At 48.3% G+C, this 21,583-nt stretch overlaps 1 protein-coding gene across 2 annotated transcripts in view; it reads right to left on the minus strand.

Annotated features, from left to right (window-relative positions):
* The window catches only part of DOCK1 (dedicator of cytokinesis 1), a 543,465-nt gene that overhangs the window by 12,056 nt on the left and 509,826 nt on the right, over positions 1-21,583 (minus strand). For both annotated transcript variants that reach the window (XM_021671705.2, XM_021671704.2), the window contains exons 46-49: positions 20,939-21,022; positions 15,121-15,258; positions 7,100-7,245; positions 1,043-1,241 (exon numbers count right to left, since the gene is read on the minus strand). In XM_021671705.2, the coding sequence (XP_021527380.2) occupies positions 1,043-1,241; positions 7,100-7,245; positions 15,121-15,258; positions 20,939-21,022 (567 nt within the window). The remainder of the gene's footprint in view (positions 1-1,042; positions 1,242-7,099; positions 7,246-15,120; positions 15,259-20,938; positions 21,023-21,583) is intronic.

Here is a 21,583-nt window from a genome sequence, read left to right on the forward strand (position 1 = left end):
ATCAAGTTCTTCCTGGAAGTGGGCTGTGCCTCATCTTTGCACTCAGACTCTGATACAGCTCAGATTATCTGTCCCCTCCAAATCTCAAGTTGAAATGCTGGGGGTGTGGCCAGCGGGAGGTGTCTGGGTCATGGGAACAGGTCTCTCACCAAGGGCTTAGTGATGTCCTTGCAGTAATGGGGGTGATGGGTGGGTTCTCATTCTATCAGTTCATGTGAGATGGAGTTATTTAAAAGAGCCTGAAACCCCCCATCCTCCAGCGCACACTGCTTCACAGTAACATAAAGCAGACTAACACAGACTCCCAGTGCGGGGCACTTCTGGGAGGATCAGCCCTCAGGCCCAGCCCCAGGAAGAGAACCACCTCCTCGGGTTTCACGGCCCTCACACGTCCACAACTGAGGAATGAACTAGACTCACTGGGACCCGTGTTTAAGGTCAGCTCAGCAGCACATGCCCCGTGAAGACCCTGTTAGTGCTTCTGAAAGATGGCCAGGAGACTGAAACATGGAGCAGATGAGACAGAGCAGGATACCCCAAGACCAGGTTCAGCTGCTGGGGCCCAGAGCGAAGAGGTCTTTGGATTCTAGCTGAGCTGATTTTAATACTTGGGCCATGACTAGCTTGAGTTCCAGTCAGCGAAGGGCAAGGGGAAGCCATTAGCTGGCACGGAGGACTGTTTCCTGACAGCAAAAGCCCTCCTGCTCATCTTCCGGGATATCAGGACATGGGTGGGAAACAAGTCCAACAGAGCAGCGGAGCCTAGACACGCGTGGGCCCTGCTGGCCCCGCCCCAGGCCCAGGCCCAGGCCCAGGAAGGCGGATGAATGCTAAGCCCAGCCTCCTCCGGGCCTCTCTGTGGCTCCTGCCGTCCTACTGCCTGGGGTCATCTGAGGCTAGGGGAGGAGGATGCCAGGTTTTTGAGTTGCAATTTTACAACAAGTTCAATAAAAGCCCGCTGGCAGCCATGTTGGCTACAGGTGGGGCAAAGGTAGGTCCCTGAGGCTGCCGCAGAGCAAGGGAAGATACTCTGTCAGGTTACCGTTTCTGAAAGGATCACGGCCTCAGACTGCTGCAGGGAAATGTCGGTGGGTTTAAATTCTTTCTCAAAGATCTCTTGATGTTTGCTGTTCCTTTTTTCCTTCTTCTTGTCCTTCTTCTCCTTCTCCAGGTCGTCCTTGTCCAGCTTGTCCTGGGACCTGGAGTGCATTTTCTTTGGCAGCAGAGGCTCCAGAGCAAATCTAAAGGAAAGGTCAACGACGTCTTAATAGGACAGCGAGTGCTTTCCACCCGCAGACGCCCGTCAAGTCACTCACGACCCATCCAAGACAGTTACAGGGAAAGCAATGATTTAAAAGGGAGGCTGAGGGCGACTTCAGATACATAGTCACCAGATGCACGGACAAACTGGAAAAAGAGAACTCTTAGCATGATAGGGCAAATGTGAAGTCTGGCCAGATATCTGATGACGATATTAAGGAACTGTTCATTTACGATGGAAGGATGGTATTTAGGGTGTATTTCAAAAGGGGAACCCACATCTTTTAGAGATTTATATACAAATATGCTGTCTATTTTTTAATGGGGAAAGATAGATGCCAATGCAAAGAAATGTCTGCTAGCTTAATTCTGACCAAGTCTCTGTGATTACAGAGACTTGTTTCCAGGTGGAAGCACTTTGTATGGCTCGGTCAGAAGCAAGCCAGGCCCGGCTCACAGGTGCTGGGACTCAAAGGTGCTGGGACTCACAGGTGTTGGGACTCAATGCCTTGAGGTTTCCAGCCAGCAACTGAGTTGGAGTCAGAAGACCTGCATGCTAGCTCTGCCACCTGCAAGTGACTCCTCATGTCCTTGTAACCTCTGCCTCATTTATAAAAGGATATAAAGACACCACCACCCTTCTGCCTACCCCACAGTTGCTGTAAAAACACATTCGTGGCTACACCATGGAGTAAATGAATCTTGGGCTAGTTTCTAAGGCATGTACCAAAAGGTTAGTGTGTGCACGCATCCACACACGATTGCGATTTGTCACTCCAACACAAGATTGGCATGTCCATCCTGTTTCTGGTCCAAGGAAGTCCTATCACGAGGCAGAAGAAATGACTGGAGTCTCATCCCTAGCAGCTCCTGCTGTGAGGAGGAGTCAGGAGAGACAGCTGAATGAATGAAGGCATGCGCACACCTGAAAAATCTTACAGCGTAACTCACAAAGTTATGTGAGAAGGCAGTGCTGTTACTTTCTTACATTTGCAAAACACAGCCTGCTCTTTGGAGCTCTGAGCCCTCACGGCACCTTCTAAACCTGACTTCCTGAACTGCCTGGAGAAGAAATTGCCTTCTTTAAGGGGAGCATGGTTTCAAGAGAAGAAAATGTCGCCAGCCAGCCATATTTTCATCCTACCTCTGGTTTCTCTTACATGTATTTCTGAATGGGACACTTGGAAGAAAACCACTGTTCTCATGAAGAAGACCATTGCGGGGCTGGGCGCAGTGGCTCAGGCCTGTAATACCAGCACTTGGGGAGGCCTAGGCGGGTGGATCACTTGAGGTCAGGAGTTCGAGACCAGCCTGGCCAATGTAGCAAGGCCCTGTCTCTACAAAACACACAAAAATTAGCTGGGCATGGTGGTGCACACCTGTAGTCCCAGCTGCTCAGGAGGCTGAGGTGGCATGATGGCTTGAGCCTGGGAAGCGGAGATTGCAGTGAGCCGAGACTGTGCCACTGCACTCCAGCCTGGGTGATGGAGTCAGATCCTGTCTCAAAAAAAAAAAAAGAAAAAGAAAAGACGGCCATTGCAGCGATCTCGCTCCCCACTGATTTGCTCAGTGCTGACTTCCACGCTGCATGTCCCACAGTGGGGAGTAAGATAAACCAGGAAGGGAAGGATCATTCACAAAACTGCGCTTACACCCGCTGAAGATGCAGACTGACCAGAGCAAGAACCACCACCTACTTTTTGCTTCTCCCATCTAATGTGGCTATGCTGTAGGATCTGCTGCGAAGGTACGTGTACTACGTCAACAGCAATGGTGCTGAATCTAAGCACTGATTATCAATAGCTGTTAACATCTCCATAGGAGAGAGAACAGGATATGGTGTACCTCTGAGTGGAAGAACACACAAGTATCTATGAAGTCATCTTATCCCTCGACCAAATCTGAATCGATCAAATCACTAGATTCAACTGCCAGTACGTAGGGAATACGGAGAATCGAGACATGAATGAAACAGTGCGATGGGGCACGCTGTCAGCAAAGTCCTGATGGTGGGGCCATGGCAGGATACACAACCTAGGATTGTCCACAATTAAATTACAAGGGAAGAAAGGGGATTAAAAGAGACTTAGAGAATATCAACCAAGTGCAAGGTGCAAGGTGGGAACCTTATTTGGATTTTGCCTCAAACAAACTAAAGAAAGACATTCGTGATAATGGGAAATTAACACTAATATATTATTATAATACGGAATTCCTGTCAGTATTTTTGGTGTGAAATAAACTGTATTACTATAAAGTTTATATAATACAACCTAGTTCTGGTTTTAACAAAGAGTTCACACCTTTTAGAAATTTGTATTGAAATATCTATAGATAAAATGGTATGATATTTAAGATTTGCTGGAAAATGTGATTGATATAGATTGAAAAAAAAGGCTAGTTAAAAGGTGATAATTGTCAAGACTGGCTGATGGGGCTGAAATTTTTCTTTTTTTCTGAGACAGAGTCTCACTCTGTTGCCCAGGCTGGAGTGCAGTGGTGCCATCACGGCTCACTACAGCCTCAACCTCCCCAGGCTCAGGTGATCCTCCCACCTCAGCTTTCCAAGTAGAGACTACAGGCATGCAGCACCACACCCAGCTATTTTTTATATTTTTTTGTAGAGATGGGGTTTTGTTACGTTGTCCAGGCTTGTCTTGAACTCAAGAGCTCAAGCAATCCACCTGCCTCAGCCTCCCAATGTGCTGAGATTTTAGGCATGAGCCACTGTACTCAGCTTTGAAATTTTTCTATAATAAAATGCTTAAAAATTAAAAATGATTGATAAAATATACCAGTATTGACTTAGATCATTAAGGCATTTTGGGACATCTGGACTTTTCCCACTGGATAGACAATATATCCATACCCATTCGGTGTTAAATGTTTAATCTATTATAAGCAACAACCAAACATTTCATGATTTTATTCTAGTTTAGCAGAACTTGAGATAATTAATATAGGCAAGAAAAGGATCAGTAGATGCTCTTTAGCTCAGGAAGAAGAGCTAGGCTGTGAAATCCTGATGGGTATTCAAAGAACCCAGAGAAAGGCAGGTGGAGTTTTAAATTTCTACATCATGAGAAGCAACCGCCTACAGGATGAACTTTATTCTACACGTAATCTGTGCCATTTGAGACCAAAGCCTCATTTTCTCCACATTGGTTAGATAGCAAAGGGTGGTAACCCCAAGAATGAACACAACTCTGGACCGTAATAAAGATGCCTTCCAGTTAAAGGTTAAACAAATGCCTTCTGGGAAAGAGCCAGCAGCCCAAGCTCACATGTGCAATTCACCACTCTTCTATCTAAAACCTCTCCATCAATTTCCACCCTAACCCCTATGTTCCTAGAAATATAAAAACCTTTCCATAACCAGCCTGGGGGTTTTTCTCGGGGAGAAGTTGAATTAAATATCTTTAGCAATCTTGCTGTAAGTGACAAGCACACATGATTTAAATACCTTTAAATTGAGAATTTCCATATGGACTTGGCCTTATAAATATCAGACGCTGATAAAAATTACTGTTAAGAAAAAACGTGGGGATAGTTTGCAATTATCCACCGGGCACATCAGTCATTGGCAACAAAGGGCAGTCAGAGTTGAGCCATCCCTTGGGACCCTCTGGAAGTTTGTGTCTGTGTGTTGAAGGGGCCAGATCTCTGTGAGTGTCTTAGGGTGATGGATTGTAAACCAGATGGGATTGGACATACAAACAACTGCTCAAATCGGCAGTAAAACAATCAGAGGTTCTTCTATGTTGTTTAAATTGCAGCAACAGTTTTTTCGTTTTGTATAAGAACAAACTTCACATGCTTGCCACTCAAAAATACACACACACACACAAAAATACCAATACTGCGGTTCTCTTTGCAATACTTTGAGCTAATGCAAGAGCCACAGTGTGTGCTCAGTGAATGTTAAGTACTGGGTACTAGAGAGCAAAAATGCATCTCCAAAGAGGCCTTGTAAAAAGAAAGTGGCCCATGGGTACTTCAAATAGTCAAAATCACAGTGGTGGAAAGTGGACACTGGCTGGGCGCGGTGGCTCATGCCTGTAATCCCAGCACTTTGGGAGGCCAAGGTGGGCAGATCACAAGGTCAGGAGACTGAGACCATCCTGGCTGACATGGTGAAACCCCGTCTCTGCTAAAAATACAAAAAGTTAGCAGCGTGTGGTGGCATGCACCTGTAGTCCCAGCTACTCGGGAGGCTGAGGCAGAAGAATCGCTTGAACTTGGGAGGTGGAGGTTGCAGTGAGCCGAGATCATGCCACTGCACTCCAGTCCAGGTAACAGAGTGAGACTCTGTCTCAAAAAAAAAAAAAGTGGACATTGTGAGGGGCAGGGGGAGAGGAGAATGGGAAGTGAGTGTTTAATTAGTAAGGGGAGGTAGAGTGGGGAATTCTTGTTAAATGAGTATAGAGTTTCAGTTTGGCAAGTTTAAAGAGTTCCGGAGGTGGATGGTGGGATGACTGCACAGCAATGTGAACGTACTCAATGCCACCGAACTGTTCACTTAAAAATCATTACGATCACTTAAGCCTGGGAAGTGGAGGCTGCAGTGAGCTGTGATTGCACCACTGCACTCCAGCCTGGATGGCAGAGTGTCTGCCTCAAAAACAACAATGTTTTAAAAAAGGATAATATGCCTTATAGTTTCCCGAGTTGCCCTAAAAAGTAGGGACAGATAGTCATTCTCAGAAGCATTCACTTAAACACCATTTCCCTTTAAAAGGCAATAAACCTCACCAGAAACAAAAATAAACACCAAATTTGCTCTCCAAAAAAATGAGGAAGGGAGGAAAAGAAAAAAGAAGGTGGCCCAGTCGTCCATCATGAAAGCCTGACTCGGTGACAGCTGGCTTGGCAGAATGGTGTCACGGGTGGTCAGTGGAGGTTGTGTCATGCCCAGACCCACCAGCTCCTGCCCAGGCACGACACCCTGGAGGTGAACAGGAGGCGAAAAGTACAAAGCGCTTGGCCAGCAGAGAAGGCACCCTGCTTCTTCCCGAGGGTGTCCAATCTTTTGGCTTCCCTGAGCCACATTAGAAGAAGAAGTAGTAAGTCGGGCACGGTGGCTCATGCTTGCAATCCTAGCACTTTGGGAGGCCGAGGTGGGTGGATCACATGGTCAGGAGTTGGAGACCAGCCTGGCCAACACAGCGAAACCCCGTCTCTATGAAAAATACAAATATTAGCCAGGCACGGTGGTGCGTGCCTGTAATCCCAGCTACTCAGGAGGTTGAGGCAGGAGAATCGCTTCAACCCGGGAGGCAGAGGTTGCAGTGAGCCAAGATCATGCCACTGCACTCCAGCCTGGGTGACAAGAGCAAGATTCCATCTCAAAAAAAAGAACAAGAAGAAGAATTGTCTTGGCCACACATAAAGTACATTAACACTAACAATAGCTGATGAGCTATGTAAAAAAGAAATCACAAAAATAATCTCGGAATGTTTGATGGGAGTTTATGGCTTGGTGTTGGGCCACATTCAAAGCCATCCTGGGCTGCATGTGGCCTACAGGCCACAGGTTGGACAAGCTTGTTCTAAGCCATGATGAAGAGGACTGAACACTCACTGGAGGTTCTAAAATCGGACGAAAACCTTCCCCAAAGTGGTACCCAAAGAGAGGAGGTTTTTCTCAAAAACTAACACGACCTCAAAGTAATATTGGGCACTATGGTTAGAAAGTCTCTGAGGGTCTCAGTTTCAAAGATAATTCTGATGAACACAAAATCCTCAGTTGTAAGAAAATAAACCCAGGGCTCTGAGTGGCTTCTTCCAGAGCCCCGAAGACCTCGCTGCTCAGCCCCGCCCTGCTGTGTGCTTGACTCACCCATCGGAGCCTGGCCTGGAAGGGGTGCTGTCAGATGAGAGGGAAGAGACAGAGGCCACGGACAGAGGCCGGGATGAGGAAGGCATCGTGAAGGACCGCACCATGGACCGGGGGCGGCTGCCTCTTCTATCATCCAGACTTGAGGGCTGAGAGTGAGAAAGAGAGAGAGAGAAGGAGACTTGTTTGATGCCTGTGCCTGCCATGGGCAGTCTCCTGAGACAAAGCGGTCTTAGCAGCATGGAATCTGGACCACCATCCTCCAGACTTCTATAAACAGTGCATGTTCTTGTTCTGAGTGGAAGACAAAAACAATGATTATTTTGGAGTCTTTTAAAACCTTACCCAATATTGTGAAAGTATCAGAAAGAACCTTCTTCGCCTTTAAATACTTAATGCAGTTTCTTTACAAAGACCACAACGCATCAACACATTCCAAAGTCACAGCAGAAATGTGCAGACCAGAAAATGTGGAGTAACACCTGGAAAGTGATTGAAGAGTCTTTAGATATTTATATGAATTTTGTATGTCTCTGCATGTTGGCAGCCTATACAGATCCTCAAAATGCATGACTCTATACTGACTGACCTCCTCTAGATAAAAGTAAGATGCACCTGCTGCTTAATTAAAGGTACGTTTCTGCAAGTGACTGATGCAATGGAGTAGATGAAATCACAGCCGAAGTTGCTAAAGCTTCTCCCACTTGCTAGGTAGTGAAGCAGTGATGCCTTGTGCCCCAACACCAAAAATGAAGATCTCTAGATGGACTTTTCCATCTTCTTGACATATTACCGAAACAAGTGTCCTTGAAATACAGCATGTGTCAACATCTAGTTAGCTAGAACTCTAGTGTACCTGCACCCCGAGCCAGATGTTGGCACATCTGGGACTGCAGCTGCCACACCAGCACTTTCCTTTAGCCTGAGGATGTGGAAACTAAATTCCCGTAGGGCACTTCCTCCCTGTGTGGCACTGACCTCCCCACCGTGCAACCCCCCTGCCCATTCAGCCAATCAACTACAGACAACCCCTGTGGACCGTGGTTCTAGCCCTCCGGGGCAAGAAGCGGTAGATTACGGGTAATGTTACTGTAACGCCACTTCCTCATCTGAAAAGTAGGCCTTTTTCTTAAATATGTGATCCCAAATAAAACAACGTTTGATGTGCAAATGATCTCTTTAATAATACAAAGTTCAAAATTGTAAAAGGGCAGGAGTTGGTACACATTTTCTGTAAGGCAGTGGTCTGCAACCTTTTTGGCACCAGGGTTTCATGGAAGACAGTTTTTCCACAGACCGGCAGGGGATGGTTTCCGGATGAAACTGTTCCACCCCAGATCATCGGGCACTAGCTTCTCACAAGGAGCATGCCACCTAGATCCCTCACACGCACAGTTCACAATAGTGTTCGTGCTTTCATTAGAATCTAATGCCACTGCTGATCTGACAGGAGGTGGAGCTCCGATAGTAATGTTCTCACCTCCTGCTGCGGGGTCCAGTTCCTAACAGGCCACAGGCTGGTACCACTCCACTGCCTGGGGGCTGGGTCCCCCTGCTGCGAAGGACCAGGTAAGTATTTTAGGCTTGCAGGCCATATGGTCTCTGTGGAAACTATCGCGCTCTGCCATGATAGCACAAAAGCAGTCACAGACAATACAGAAATGAGTGAGCACAGTCGCCTGCCAATAAAACTTTATTTACACAACCAGGCTGGGGGCCACAGTTTGCTGAACACTGGCTCTGAGCAACATGCAGCTGGGATTTGCCAACAGAGAAGAGCTGGTCAGTCTTGGACTTGCACCAACGATGGTGCCAGGGGATAGCTCCATGGAGACGTCCATTATAATTACTCTGCCTTTAGATGAAACTAGAAGGAAAATGTGTGGGAAATAGAAAAGTTCCTAAGGTTTCCTTTCTTGTTAAAGAATAAATGTGCTAATAACTTTGTTAAGCCCTCCCTATCCTATATAGCTGTTAGACACGCCATGCTTACAGGCACGTAGTACATTCTATGTCCTTGTACTTTAACCAAGATATCTGTGCTGGACGTGCTCACAGGCATGTCTCGGCTCTCCATTGCTTTTACCTGTTTAGAAAAGTTTAAGTTATTAGCCAGTCAGGTTTTAGTTTAGATTGTGAGGTCTGGCTCCAGCCAACGGAGATCAGACACAGCAGTAAGGATGACCCCAGATGCGTAAGGAATATATTTATCTGTCTTCCTTTATTCATTGTACTCTTGTGGCAAGATGGCTAGCGAGAGTACCTTTCCTGCAGTCCAAGAAATAAAAATTGTGTTGCTGAAAGATCCTTTGTCTCAGTGCTTACTCTTCTTTGTGGCGCTGAGCATCTATTTCCATCTATTTCCAACAAAATGGTTGCTTATGGATTATCCCCAATTGTGAAAACCTTACCCTATACATAATCTAGAGACTCAAATCTACATAATATCCTCGTCTCAGCCTTCCTGAAACACAGCCAGAGGGCAAGCCAAGGCCTCACTCTCTGGAGTGCTTCTTCCGTACAGCCTCTCAGCTGGGTCCTGGGGCCCTGTTTTGTGTCCTCACTATTCCTGAAGATCCTGAGGAAGAATCCTGTTCGCTACTCTAGGTCCACCCTGGCTGCCTCACCTCCCACCCCCAGCACCATCCACCCACCTCGGCCACTGCATCTTCTCTCTGGCATCTAGGAGGGACTTGAAACCTCCTTACATTTTGAATCGGACGTGCTGGTGCTCTCTGTCTTTCAAAATCCACACCATCACTTGCCATTTCTTCCACAGCAGCAGCTTCTTGCAGACAAGCTCAGAGGTGGGGAAGCCAAGGCCATCATCGTGTTTCTGAACCCACCACTCAGGCCGTCCCACCCACTTATCCCACTGTGGCTCCCTTCCTGCCCCTCCCCTGGAACTGCCTCTGACTTGACTTCAACACGATCCTTTCTAGCTACAGGTGGAAGGAAGAAGGGAAGACAGCCAGCGTGCTCATACTCAGGGGATTTCCATGGCTTGGAGGATGCAGCCTGTGAGTACATTTCACAGTCTACCGGGCAGGTGGAGAAGCCGCACACATACGGTGGAAAAAACTTGACGTGTGACATTTGGGTGGGCCCCGAGCACTGGGAGCCCCATTTCAAGATGTCCAGTGTGTTGGCTTCCATGTCTCTGTGATAAAAGTCATGAGGACATGGGCACTGAGTGAGTGGTGCCCAGGAGGGAGCCTGTCAGGGACCAGGAGGTAGAGACCCAGTGAGGACAACCTTATGGCAGCTCCTGGAAGGCCCAGAAAGCAGTCCCTGGTCCCTGACTTCCCACCACCAAGGGCTGGGGATGTCCCTTGGAAGGTGACCTCGAGTCTTGGCCATCTTGGTTGAGATGTGTGAGTATGATTGAGATGAACAAAGGAAGGGGGGTGGCAGGAGGGTGGTTCCCACCACGAAGGGACAGAGGCCACTCTTGGGGGTCCCACATTTGCAGGGTGCTCCATGGGTGTGACTGTCCCTGGGTACGACCGTGGCTTCTACTGGGCAGCCTGCCTTATAATTCCTTCTTGATCGAGCAAAGTCGTTAGAGACCAAGACATCAGGGCTTTCCTTTTTTTTTTTTTCATTTGATTCAATTAGAGTCTCACCCAGTTCTGAGAGGTGTGACTCCAGGGCCAGACACTGTGAGTTAAAGCAGGACTGGTGGGTAGGAGTTGGGGATACTGGAACTAGGCTAGAATTGAGGCCCTGGCCCCAACGGTGTGACCCTCCATAAAACCCGGAGCCACTCGGAGCCTCAGCTTCCTCCTGAGCACAAAAGGAGTAGTCCTCCCTGCCCAGAGGGCCAGCGTTAGGATGAAATTAAATGATGCTGGGGACACCCACAGGGCTCATGACCCTGATGGCTGCTGCTGTCCTCACTGCTTGAGCAAACACTCATTCTAGTTCCCTTACCAAGAGCGACCCTCTGGCCCTGCCCAATGACCCTGAGTTTTACGTTGCTGTCTCCCAGCTAAGCTGTAACATCCCACCTTGAGCCAGCCACAGGCGCTTACTGCCCACGGTCTTGGATAGGAATGGGCTGGGATGGGGGGATTGGTTGAACTTAATCACAGGGACTGGTGCTGTACCAGGACAGGAGTGGAGAGAGTGAGAAGCAGGCACACTTCATCATGATCTGGAATGTCCCTTTCCAAATGCTACGCGAATGCCAACTACAGCCTGGAAACTCACAGAGAGTGACATATTGTCCCTTGCAGAGGGTAGGGAGGGGAGAAGGGGCTGGGTGGGGACAGGAGATGGGCAGGCCCAGCAGGGAGGGCGCGAGTGTGGCCTGGTAACCTTGGACACCCCTCAGAGGCCACAAGATTGAAGGACACAGCTGCACGATCAGCTCTGCATCCGAAACAGAGCCCTGGCCCCTGGCTGTTCCTGTAGGCCATGTCACACTGCTTCTCCTCCCCATGGAGTCCAGCACATGGAACAGGTGACGTTAAATGCTCCTGCTGAGGAGGGGCTATCAGCTCCACCTCCCCATCAACACCCCTCCCAGCAGCCTCTGAGGAACTCCAGGGTCCCATGGATCCCAGTTAAGAGAACCACTGGGATGGGTCCCCTTGGCAACTGTGGAGGCAGGGTGGGAGAGGAGAAATCCTGGAAGCTGGGGGAGCAGGTCAGGGGCTAATTGTGATGGCAAAGATGGTGGGGTGAATCCCAGCACCACCAGGGGGTACCATGGCTAGAACTAGCTTGAGGAGGAAGGGTGACTCCTGGGTCTCTCCCGGGTCTGGGTGGCCATCGGGTGATTATGACAGTAGCTGGGGAAGGGAGAGGGGGATGATGGCATGTTGGGCTTATGGCCCTCCATGGTGGCTGGAGTGATGAGGAGGACAGGAGTGGAGAGAATGCAGAACCAGGAACGGTTTCCCTGCTCCTCACTGGACTTGAAGAGGTAGATGAACGTTTGGTGAGAAACTTAAAGCTCTTTTTCACAAGCCTGAAGGCCAACACACACGCCTCCCGCACACTGTGGCCAGTGAAGGCACAGGGGCCAATGCTGACTGCGGCAGGTGCTCACGGGCTCATCCGCAGGGCCCTGGAGAAGCTGAGCTGCTAAGCTGTCATCCAGGGAATGGCAGCTCCTCGGAGCCCCGGGACTGGAAAGATGAAAGCCAAGGCGGAGTGGCAGAGGAGGCTGGGTATTCAGAAGTCAGAGGGCATCCACATCTTCTCTTTCTATGGCTTAAACTGGCTCAGAAAAATTGACAAAATGGTTTATGTCCTTTCTATGCGTTTTAAAAAAAATTTTTAAATCCATCTTTTTGCAAACCAGGTGACACTAGATTGCTTTTCAAAGTATTGTGAGATGCTTGTAAGTTTCCAAAGTAGATAAGACAGGAAAGGCACGTTCTAGATTGCTTTTTATTGCCACATTTCTCAGGGAAGGACAGGAGGACCTGCCAGTCCCCTTGCCTGCTCACACGATGCTTGCGGAGCCTGCTGCTGGGGTCAAAGGATGGAGCAGGACTCTGCAAGGCAGGTCCGGGGAACAAAGTATCCCAGGGTGGAAAATGCAACCTTCATTCTGTTTCTGGATCCCCCTCACACCCTAAGTCTCCCAGTGGGATGCCCGAGCTGCCACTACAGAGAAGGGTGGGGAGTTTGGTGGAGATGGTGCTGCCTCAGGATGTGCTGGAAATAAGCTCCAGCCAAAGACACACAGCATCCCAGTGCACACAGCACCCTACTTGCCTGCCCTTGCTGTCTCCACCCGTGCCCAAAGCAAGCACACCCAGAAATCATGAAACATGGCAGAGAAGGGATGTGCAGGATGTCTGGTGAGCTAGACAGCTTTCTGTGATTTTGAAATATACATTAAATGATTGAGAGCACAGAAAGCTTTTCACTTAGGAGAAAATGACAAGATTTCACAAGTGTTTGCTTCTTAGAATTAACACTGGCATCAACTTTGAAAGAGATGCCCTGTGACGTACTCTGAAATGCTTCTTGCCACTCAGCTCTGAATGTAATGAGTTGCGGGCTCTGAAGCGATCAAGCACTACTCCAGCATTCTGACTTGCACAAAGGGTCCTCCAGCACAGCTTGGAAGGACAGCACCCTGATTTCCAAGCCTGTTCACCTGCAGCAGCTCCCGCTAGGCTGTCAGCTCCAGACTCCCACCTGCTGAGTTTCCAACCTCAGAGCAGCAGCTGTGTTACGCTGGCTTTGTTGGGTTCAAGCCCTGCTGGGCCTGGGACCCCCTCATATGATGGACACCAGGCCGTGGGCTTGGAGGCACTGAGGTTCGGCCAGGCAGACTGGGAGAGCATGCAGTGTGATCAAAACCAAATTACCTTCTCTCAGCAGGTCTCATATGCATTTCCTACCATGTGGGCAAGAGGCAGAGAAGCTCTGTGGTGCCAAATGTGAGCTCCCGGAGTAGGGGCGGAAAGCACAGACTCTGGAGGTACAGGGATGGGGCCTGAACCATGGGTCTGCCACTTGCTAGGGTGTGACCTAGTTACCTTCCCGTGTCTGTTTCCTTCACTATAAAATGGGGTGACTGCAGTGCCTGCTTCACAGAGCGTGAGGTGGATTAAGCAACTGAGTATCTCTACAGCACTTAGAAAGGTCCCTTGCACATGGGAAGCACTAAATTAGTGTTTGCTTATTGAGATCAATGTGTGAAAGAAAAGAGGGTTCAACAGAGAGTAGCTGAGAACTTCAGGGACTGGTGGTCGGGCGGCCCTGGGACAAGAGAAAACTAGAATGGCACACCCTACTCGACAGCTGGTCTTCAAGGAGCAGAGAAAAGTGCCGTGTGTCATCGGGGAGAAGCAGCGTGACTTCCCACAGCTCGCTTCCTTTTGCAGGGCAGCTGAAGCCCTGTGCATAGCCCCTCAATGCCAGCAGGCACGGCATTCCAGTAGCCAGAAGAGGGCTCCCTGCTTCTCTTTGCCACATTGCCCTTCATCCCCGAACGGGGAGTGGGAACCCTTTGCTGGGCCTAATGTCTTCAGAGTCCACGAGCAGGCAGGGTAGGCCCAGCAAAGCTCCCAGAGACTGAGTAAGGATGGGAGCACCACTCAGAAATGCACAGCAGGGTGGCACTCTGACTCATGGTGCCTGGCTGTGCCCCCACATCTGCTAAGGCATGGCTCCTGGGGACGGTCCCAAGTGGGCTATAAGACTTGAACTGCAAGGCTTTTGCATCATTAGAACTCACAAGTTACTCTCCACCCTGCTCCTGATGCCAGTCGCTGTTCAGAAACCGTCCATAAACTCATTGCAAAAGCTCTGTTCTGCCCTTCGTCCCGAGTAGAGCCTCCTGCCCCAGCCAGGCAACCCTCGTTCTTGGAGGTTGGGTGCCTTTCCATCTCCACTCTGTGTTTTCTCTTCTGCCCAAAGCATCACTGGCCCCTGGCCTGTCATTCAAACTCCTGCGTCTCAGCCTTTGTTGAGGGAGTCCTTTCCCCAGGCAGTGTTTTCCTGATCTCCTCCCCTGACCATATCTGGCTTATCCTCCTTGGTTTAGATCAATTACCCCTTCCTACAATAGGTGAATCTTTGCTAATAAGTTCACACTCCAGATGTTCATCACTTCTCCCCTGACGGCCAAGAGCCTCCGATTTCAACCTTGGGTGGGGCCATCATGGGGGCTGTTGCCCTGTGGATGACCGAACCCTTTGTGTGTGTTATACGGCTGTAGGTGTGCACTGTCAACCAGCCAAGTCACCTGGGCCACTGTGAGATCTCTCCATTGCTCTGTAACAATAAGGCTGGACTGTGTTCACAGCAGGTAAGGGGGCATTTGGCAATCAATGAAATTCTTGAATGTTTATTCACCCTGGCATTTCCAATCTCCTTATTGAAAGGAAGTTGCTGGGTTGCTGGTAGACAGTCAGCCCAAGGGGGCTGAGCCCCCTCACATCCCACTTCCTAAGCAGGCGCCGTGTGCACACGTGAGTTCCTGGGCTCTGGGAGCCTGTCCCAGTTCGACAGTGGGATGCCCAGATACCCGCTCTTCGGCAACACGATCCCCTTACCATGATTCGGACGCCGTACTGTTTCTCCACTTTCTCCTTCAGCTGTTTGAAACAGGCCTCCATCCTCTCATGGAACGGCCTCAGTGCCTCCGTGACTTTGTCTCCATGAATTCTGATCCCTTCGGCCAAAAATGGAATCTGAAAAACATAGAGGTTGACATTCCTTATTTCTTGGATGATGGTCTAGGAAGAGCAACGGCACACTTGGGGAAAGTGGAACTGTGCAAAATGAGCCGCTTTTGTTTCCAAATCAAAGCAGCTGATTCAATTCACCAGCAGGCATATTACCCCAAAGACCAAAATGGTTACATGGAAACCATTTGTGTTCTGAACTGACTACGTCCAGTTCGGTGCACCCTAAACCATGGCTACGCAATTAATTCTCCAGAATAGACTTATCTGTGCTTTTCACTTGAGTTTGGGAAGAGCTGTACCTTGAATTTGTTTAGATCTAACTTCTTCTATTAGCAAAGGGTCATGGCAGAGTGCAAACATTTTTTAGCTAAGAATATTGCCTTTATAAGAACCCTATTCCAAAACCTAATTATATGTGATCTATAGTCCTGAAAAATATTCCTTTTTTGGAAGGGAAAACCAAATTCATTCTTCTTTAAAACTAAAAATAATCACTTCTCTGCCGACACTGCTGTCACAAAATATCCATGCCAACACTTCACTTCCGAGAGTGGAGATGCAGCTGACCTTTAAAAACGTTATAAGAGAGACATTTTCATTCTCCCAGCTGCAGAGACCCACCAGAGTTGCTGCTGCTGGGGGTGGGAAAAGGAAAAGTCTCCCCTTCTGTCCCTGGTCTCTGCTTCCCCCCAGGGGCTTGGACTCAGTTAGACATTCTTCCATGTAATCAAGCTAAGAGGCTTCCTCTCAATAATTTATAATTAAATCAAAATACTGATTAAAAACAGATTTTCCTAATAGGACAGAACACCAATCTAAATGAGCAGATTTATTGGTATGAACGATAATAAGTACACAATTGAATTTCATGTGAGCAAATTCAAGAAATCTTATCAAGATGAATCAACGCATCAAATGTATTTGGTTGCCATTTATAGCACGCAGCTGTTGCCTCTCTTGGTGCTCCAGGAAAGGAGGGAGTAGTGGTGCTCTCCCGCGTTCTCAGCCCTCCTAGCCTGCTTGGAGACTGCACCGACAAAAAAGTTTGTTTCGCTGACAGTTGGGCCCAAACCCAAGGCACGCGTCAGTTTACCCCTTTCTGGTCAGTCATCGCCGAAAGGACAGCATGCAGGTGAGATTTCAAAATACATGGGATATTTTAATATTCCCTGTGAATTACTTGTGCAGATGGCAGCTTCCCCAGGGCTAGCCACAGTTTACTCAGGGCTAGCGGTAGAAAATGCTCACTTGTCAGCCTTCTGCTTCCTGAGTTCCGCCTTGGGGAATGACGCACGCTGACTGGGACGAGTTTTGGCGGGATGTCGAAAGTGTTGTGTCTCTCTCTGGCTGCAAAGGGCAAGGATGTGTAGAGTCCCTGTCACAAGGTGAAAGCACAGCCGCCCTAGATACCAAAAGCATTTCTGATGTAGGATGGGCCTTTCTCAAACTACAAAATGTAATCTAGTTTCTGAGTTTTGTTGTTGGTGATGTTGATGGTGGTGTGATAAAACTCCTAATTGGTCAGATTCTTTCTATCAAAGAAGCTACTTGCCAGGTGAGAGTTAAGACCGTTTGGCTTAGGTCAATGGTGCTGCTTGAACTGCAATTTGAGATGTGAAATTTACAAGGTGTGAGAATTCATCACTCTCAACAGTTCCTGACATTGACTGGAAATAACCTTGTTATAGGATGGGATCTGGTCTCTTGTTATACGTCTATTTGGGGCTGAACTGCAGGTGTGACTCTAAATGAACGAAGATAAGAAGATGCCCTGAGTAAACACATTCCAACGTACAAGGCATTTAATACGCAAATAGACCGAGGCTCTGAATTGGTCTCTGGAGACCCTTTAGTTCAGTGGGTTCCACTCTAGTTAAGCATCAGAGTCTCTCAGGCAAATTCCTGAATCCCAACTCCAGAGCCCTGATTTGCTGCGGGCAGATCTCAGGAATCTGCATTCCTAGAGTTTCTCAGAGCCCAGAGACCGGAGAGGAGTATCCTTAAGTCACATCTCTAGTTGATCAAAGCAAGCCTGCAGCCTGCTCCATAAAGGTGCCCTCCTGATGGGTTGTATTTGAAGTTTGCTCCTGTCTGTCTCCTGCACAGATTCATGCCCTGAAAGCAGCACAGAACATTTGGAAGCCCTGCTCAGGGCTCCAGGAGCACCGCCTCTGGACACAACTGTCATGCTTGTCATCAGCTGGGGATGATGGTTGAGTTCAGCCTTTCATCTTCGTACATTTCAAAAGAGAAATATGTACACATCACAGTAGTTTAATATGAGACTGTATGGATTTATCTCTGGATACTCGGCAGGGATGCTCCACAATGACAGCTGTGTATGGGGAAAGATGCAGTGGTGCCTTTGAGAAAGTGACTCATGACCTGGTGCCAGCTGCAAACCTAGAAGAGGTGCCCTGACTGCAACCTCCCACCCAGTAAGGAGCAGATCAGCCCATCCTCTGCTTCCAAGTCAGCAAGCAGGGCTGAGGAGGAGCTGCCTGGGACTTATTAACCAACCTTCAGAAACCATTTTAGGCCTCGGAGATGTGCTTTTTGTACACTGGTGATGTAAACTCTGCACACGTGTCCTGGACTCCCAGGAGAAAAACCTCACTCTGCCCTGATAGAGTTTCAGGAAAAAACCAAACCAAATGAACTAATAAACAAAAAAAGAACAAAGCATTCTGATAAACTCAAACTTCTTATTTTTAATGAACATGTGACTTAGTTGCCAATACCGAGACACAGGTTTTCCAAACATTTGCAAATGAAAGCAAAATCACAGGTAATGTTTTGAATATGCATTTTCATCCTTTGATTTAAAAAAGTTACTAGAAAACTGATTCTTTCTTTTAACTTTCCTGTGACCTGCTTTAAAATTCATACTTTAATATAGTTATTAGAAATGATGACATAGTGCTGACATAAAGCTGCTCTCTGGGGAACAAATTATTTTCCTCTGTAGGACTTGAAACTCTTAAAATCCAATTTGCTGTAAAAGCTTACAGGAAAAAAAAAATCAATAGAACTTTTGCAGACCAAACTAGTTTTTGTATAGCAATGGTTTTATAGCCTGCAGAGGAATTTTGAATTTTGTACCCCTTAGTACAAAATCTACAACATCTACAATGGAATCATTCAAACTTTCAAACTCTCACCTTTTTAGTTACAGAAGGAGACTGTCTACATGAGGCCTACATTCCGTGCAAAGAAACCACAGTTGGCCAACAATGTCCCTTTCAGCCACACTCTGAGGACTTTTAAAAATCAAAATGCAGACAGATTTGTGACAAAGTCTGATTTCTTCCCTTTTAATATAGTTTTTGTTTATATATGCATATCAATAAAACTTATCACTCACTACAATTATTATTTAAAAGACAAAATAACAAGTCTTGTTGAGGGGGCAAAGAAGGTGGAATCATGCATTACTGCTGGTGGGAATGTAAAATGGTGCTGCGATCATACAAGAGTCTGGCAGTTTTGCAAAAATTAAACAGCTTACCACACGAGCCAGCAATTCTAAATTTGGGTATATACCCCAAACTATGGAAGTATTGAAAGCAGGGACTTGAGCAGGTATTTGTATACCCACGATCATAGCAGTATTACTCACACTAGCCAAAAGGTAGAAACGACCCACATGATCCTCCACAGATACATGGAGAAACAAATTGTGGTCTCTCCCTATGTTGGAATATGATTCAGCCTTAAAAAGGAATGAAGTTCTGACACATGCTACAACATGGATGAACCTGGAAGACATTGTGCTAAGAGAAACAAGCCAGACACAGAAGGACAAATAGTACATGATTCCACTCACATAAGGTATCTAGAGTCGGCAAATTCATAGAGACACAACGTAGAATTGTGGTTCCCAGGGGCTGAGTGGAGGGAGGAAGGGGGAAGCTGGTGGAGCGCTGCAAGATGACAAGGCTCTGGAGACGGGCGGTGGGTGGAGGTTGTACGACAGTGTGAATGTACTTAATGCCTCTGAAATGGGCACTTAAAAATGGCTGAGATGGGAAATTTTATATGCATTTTATCACAATTATTTATAATATATACATAGTATATATTATGTTTATATCGCAATATAAGTACTTAGAATTATAAAAATCCAACCTGTCCTATACATCTGAAAACAAATTTAAGAGGACTCATACCTTGGCTCACAACCAAAGCACAGCCTTGCTCCACTCTGAGATGTCTCATGGGCCAATGTGCTGATGACAGAGTGGCCACTAAGAAGAGGCCCCGCTGGGATGCCAGAATAAAAACGCTCACAGTGGCCTGCTGCAGTGGCTCATGTCTGTAATCCCAACAGTGTGGGAGGCCAAGGTAGGTGGATCACCTGAGGTCAGGAGTTCAAGACCAGCCTGGCCAATGTAGCAAAACCCCATCTGTAGTACAAATACAAAAACAATTAGCCGGGCGTGGTGGCAAACTGTAGTCCCAGCTACTGGAAAGGCTAAGGCAGGAGAATCACTTGAACCCCAGAGGAGGAGCGAGGCTTTATCTCAAAAACAAACAAAGTGCTCACAGTGATGTCTTGTAAGAGGAACAGCCTTGCCCTGTCTTTTTTTCTTTTGAGACGGAGTTTCGCTCTTGTTGGCCAGGCTGGAGTGTAATGGCACGACCTCAGCTCACTGCAACCTCCACCTCCTGGGTTCAAGCGATTCTTTTGCCTCAGCCTCCCAAGTAGCTGGGATTACAGGTGTGCGCCACCACGCCTGGCTAATTTTGTATCGTGCCCTGTTCTGGACTGGGGGCAGATCAACTGTACAGCATCTCCGGGCCTCGACTGGGAGCCCGGGACCCCAGCTTAGCAAAGTGGCCTGGGCTACGACACCTGGCTCAAGCCCAAGCAGGCCTTTGCCCTCACCTCCCTCAACTCTCTTTACACAGTGTGGTGAGAAGATCTTGGGACAGCACCCTCCTCACCTCCCACATGAGAAAAGGAGGCCTAAGAAGCAGTGGCATAAAGCAGCAGAGCAGGCAGGTGCCGGTCAAACTCTTGTGAGGACTGGCTCTTGACAACCCCAAACTTTCAGGCTCAGGAAGGCTCTGAGAGGCACAGACGCATCTGCTAGGTCCTGACACTGAATGCAAGGCACCCTCCAGAGTCTGGCTTTCAGGATGATGGCCCTTCAGGAAAAGCTCCAGAGGCCTCAGGAGCATGCGTGCCACAGTGAAATGGCATGCACAATTCCAGCTGGGAAAACATAAAGGAGGACGCGCACCGCCAGAGGTGCATGGAGAACTGGGAGAGGATGCACTGCAGCTTCTGACCTACAGGCATTTCACAGGGGCTGCACTGGCCCCAGCGCCTTTCCTGGCACAGGCTAGAGCTCAAAGCTTCATGGCTCTGAGCTCTCTTCGATGTTCTATCAATACAGACAGAGAGTCTTCCAGCAGCCTGTAGAATTGAACAAGGGGAGGAAAGAGACCTTGTTCATTTGCAAGAGACAATTTTCTGGGTGTTCAAATTCATGACTGTAGCCCAGGAGCTGAGTTGATCATGACAGCAGTGGGCGGGTTCACCCAGGGACAATCACAGTCACGTGCGCCCTGACTGCAGCCCAGAGGCCTCCATGCTGGCTGGTGTGTGTGTGCTCAGCCTAGACCCTCCTGGCTTTTCTTCCCTCCAGCCACACAGGGCTCTTGCTGGACACCTTACCTGCCAGGCAATCAGGTCCTTGAGCTTCTCGATCTTTTCACGGGCTTCAGGGTGCTCCTGCAGGTACCGGTCTGTAAAGAAGGCCTGATGGGGACAGGGAGAGTTGCTCAGTGCACCTGCTCAGCAACAGGGTTTTACACACTTCTGTGTCCCAGGCCCTGAGAATACAGCTGTGCATAAAACAGACCCACAGGGAACTCACTCCAGACCCGGGGTCACACGCTCCATAGCACCCAGGACAAAATGTCCCATAAGGTCAAACACGGTAAGTGGAGCTAACAGGCTATCCACAGCAGCAACCCTGGTTCTGGGGGTCCAGGAAGGCCACGGCTGAGCTGGTGGCTCAGTCCTGCTGGGTGGCAGCGAACACAGCCCTCCCAGTTACCCACATGCCCATGCCCCCCATCGCCCCTGGCCCCTGCACCTGCTAGGCCTGACCTACACCTGAAGGTAAAGGACTTCTTCTTTGTGCAAGCGCAGGTAACCACCCCGCTGCAGCCTTCTCTCAGGCAGGGTACGCCCTTTCTGTCTGTTTTCACTCTGTCTAGATCAGGGGTCAACAAGCTTTTTGTGTGAAAGGCCAGATGGTAAACATTTTAGGTTTTGCAGATCATACAGGTCTCTGTCACAACTACTCAGCGCTGC

This window comes from Aotus nancymaae, unplaced genomic scaffold, assembly GCF_030222135.1.
Source record: "Aotus nancymaae isolate 86718 unplaced genomic scaffold, 86718_ANA_hifiasm-v0.15.2.pri h1tg000010l, whole genome shotgun sequence".
NCBI classification, from domain to species: domain Eukaryota; kingdom Metazoa; phylum Chordata; class Mammalia; order Primates; family Aotidae; genus Aotus; species Aotus nancymaae.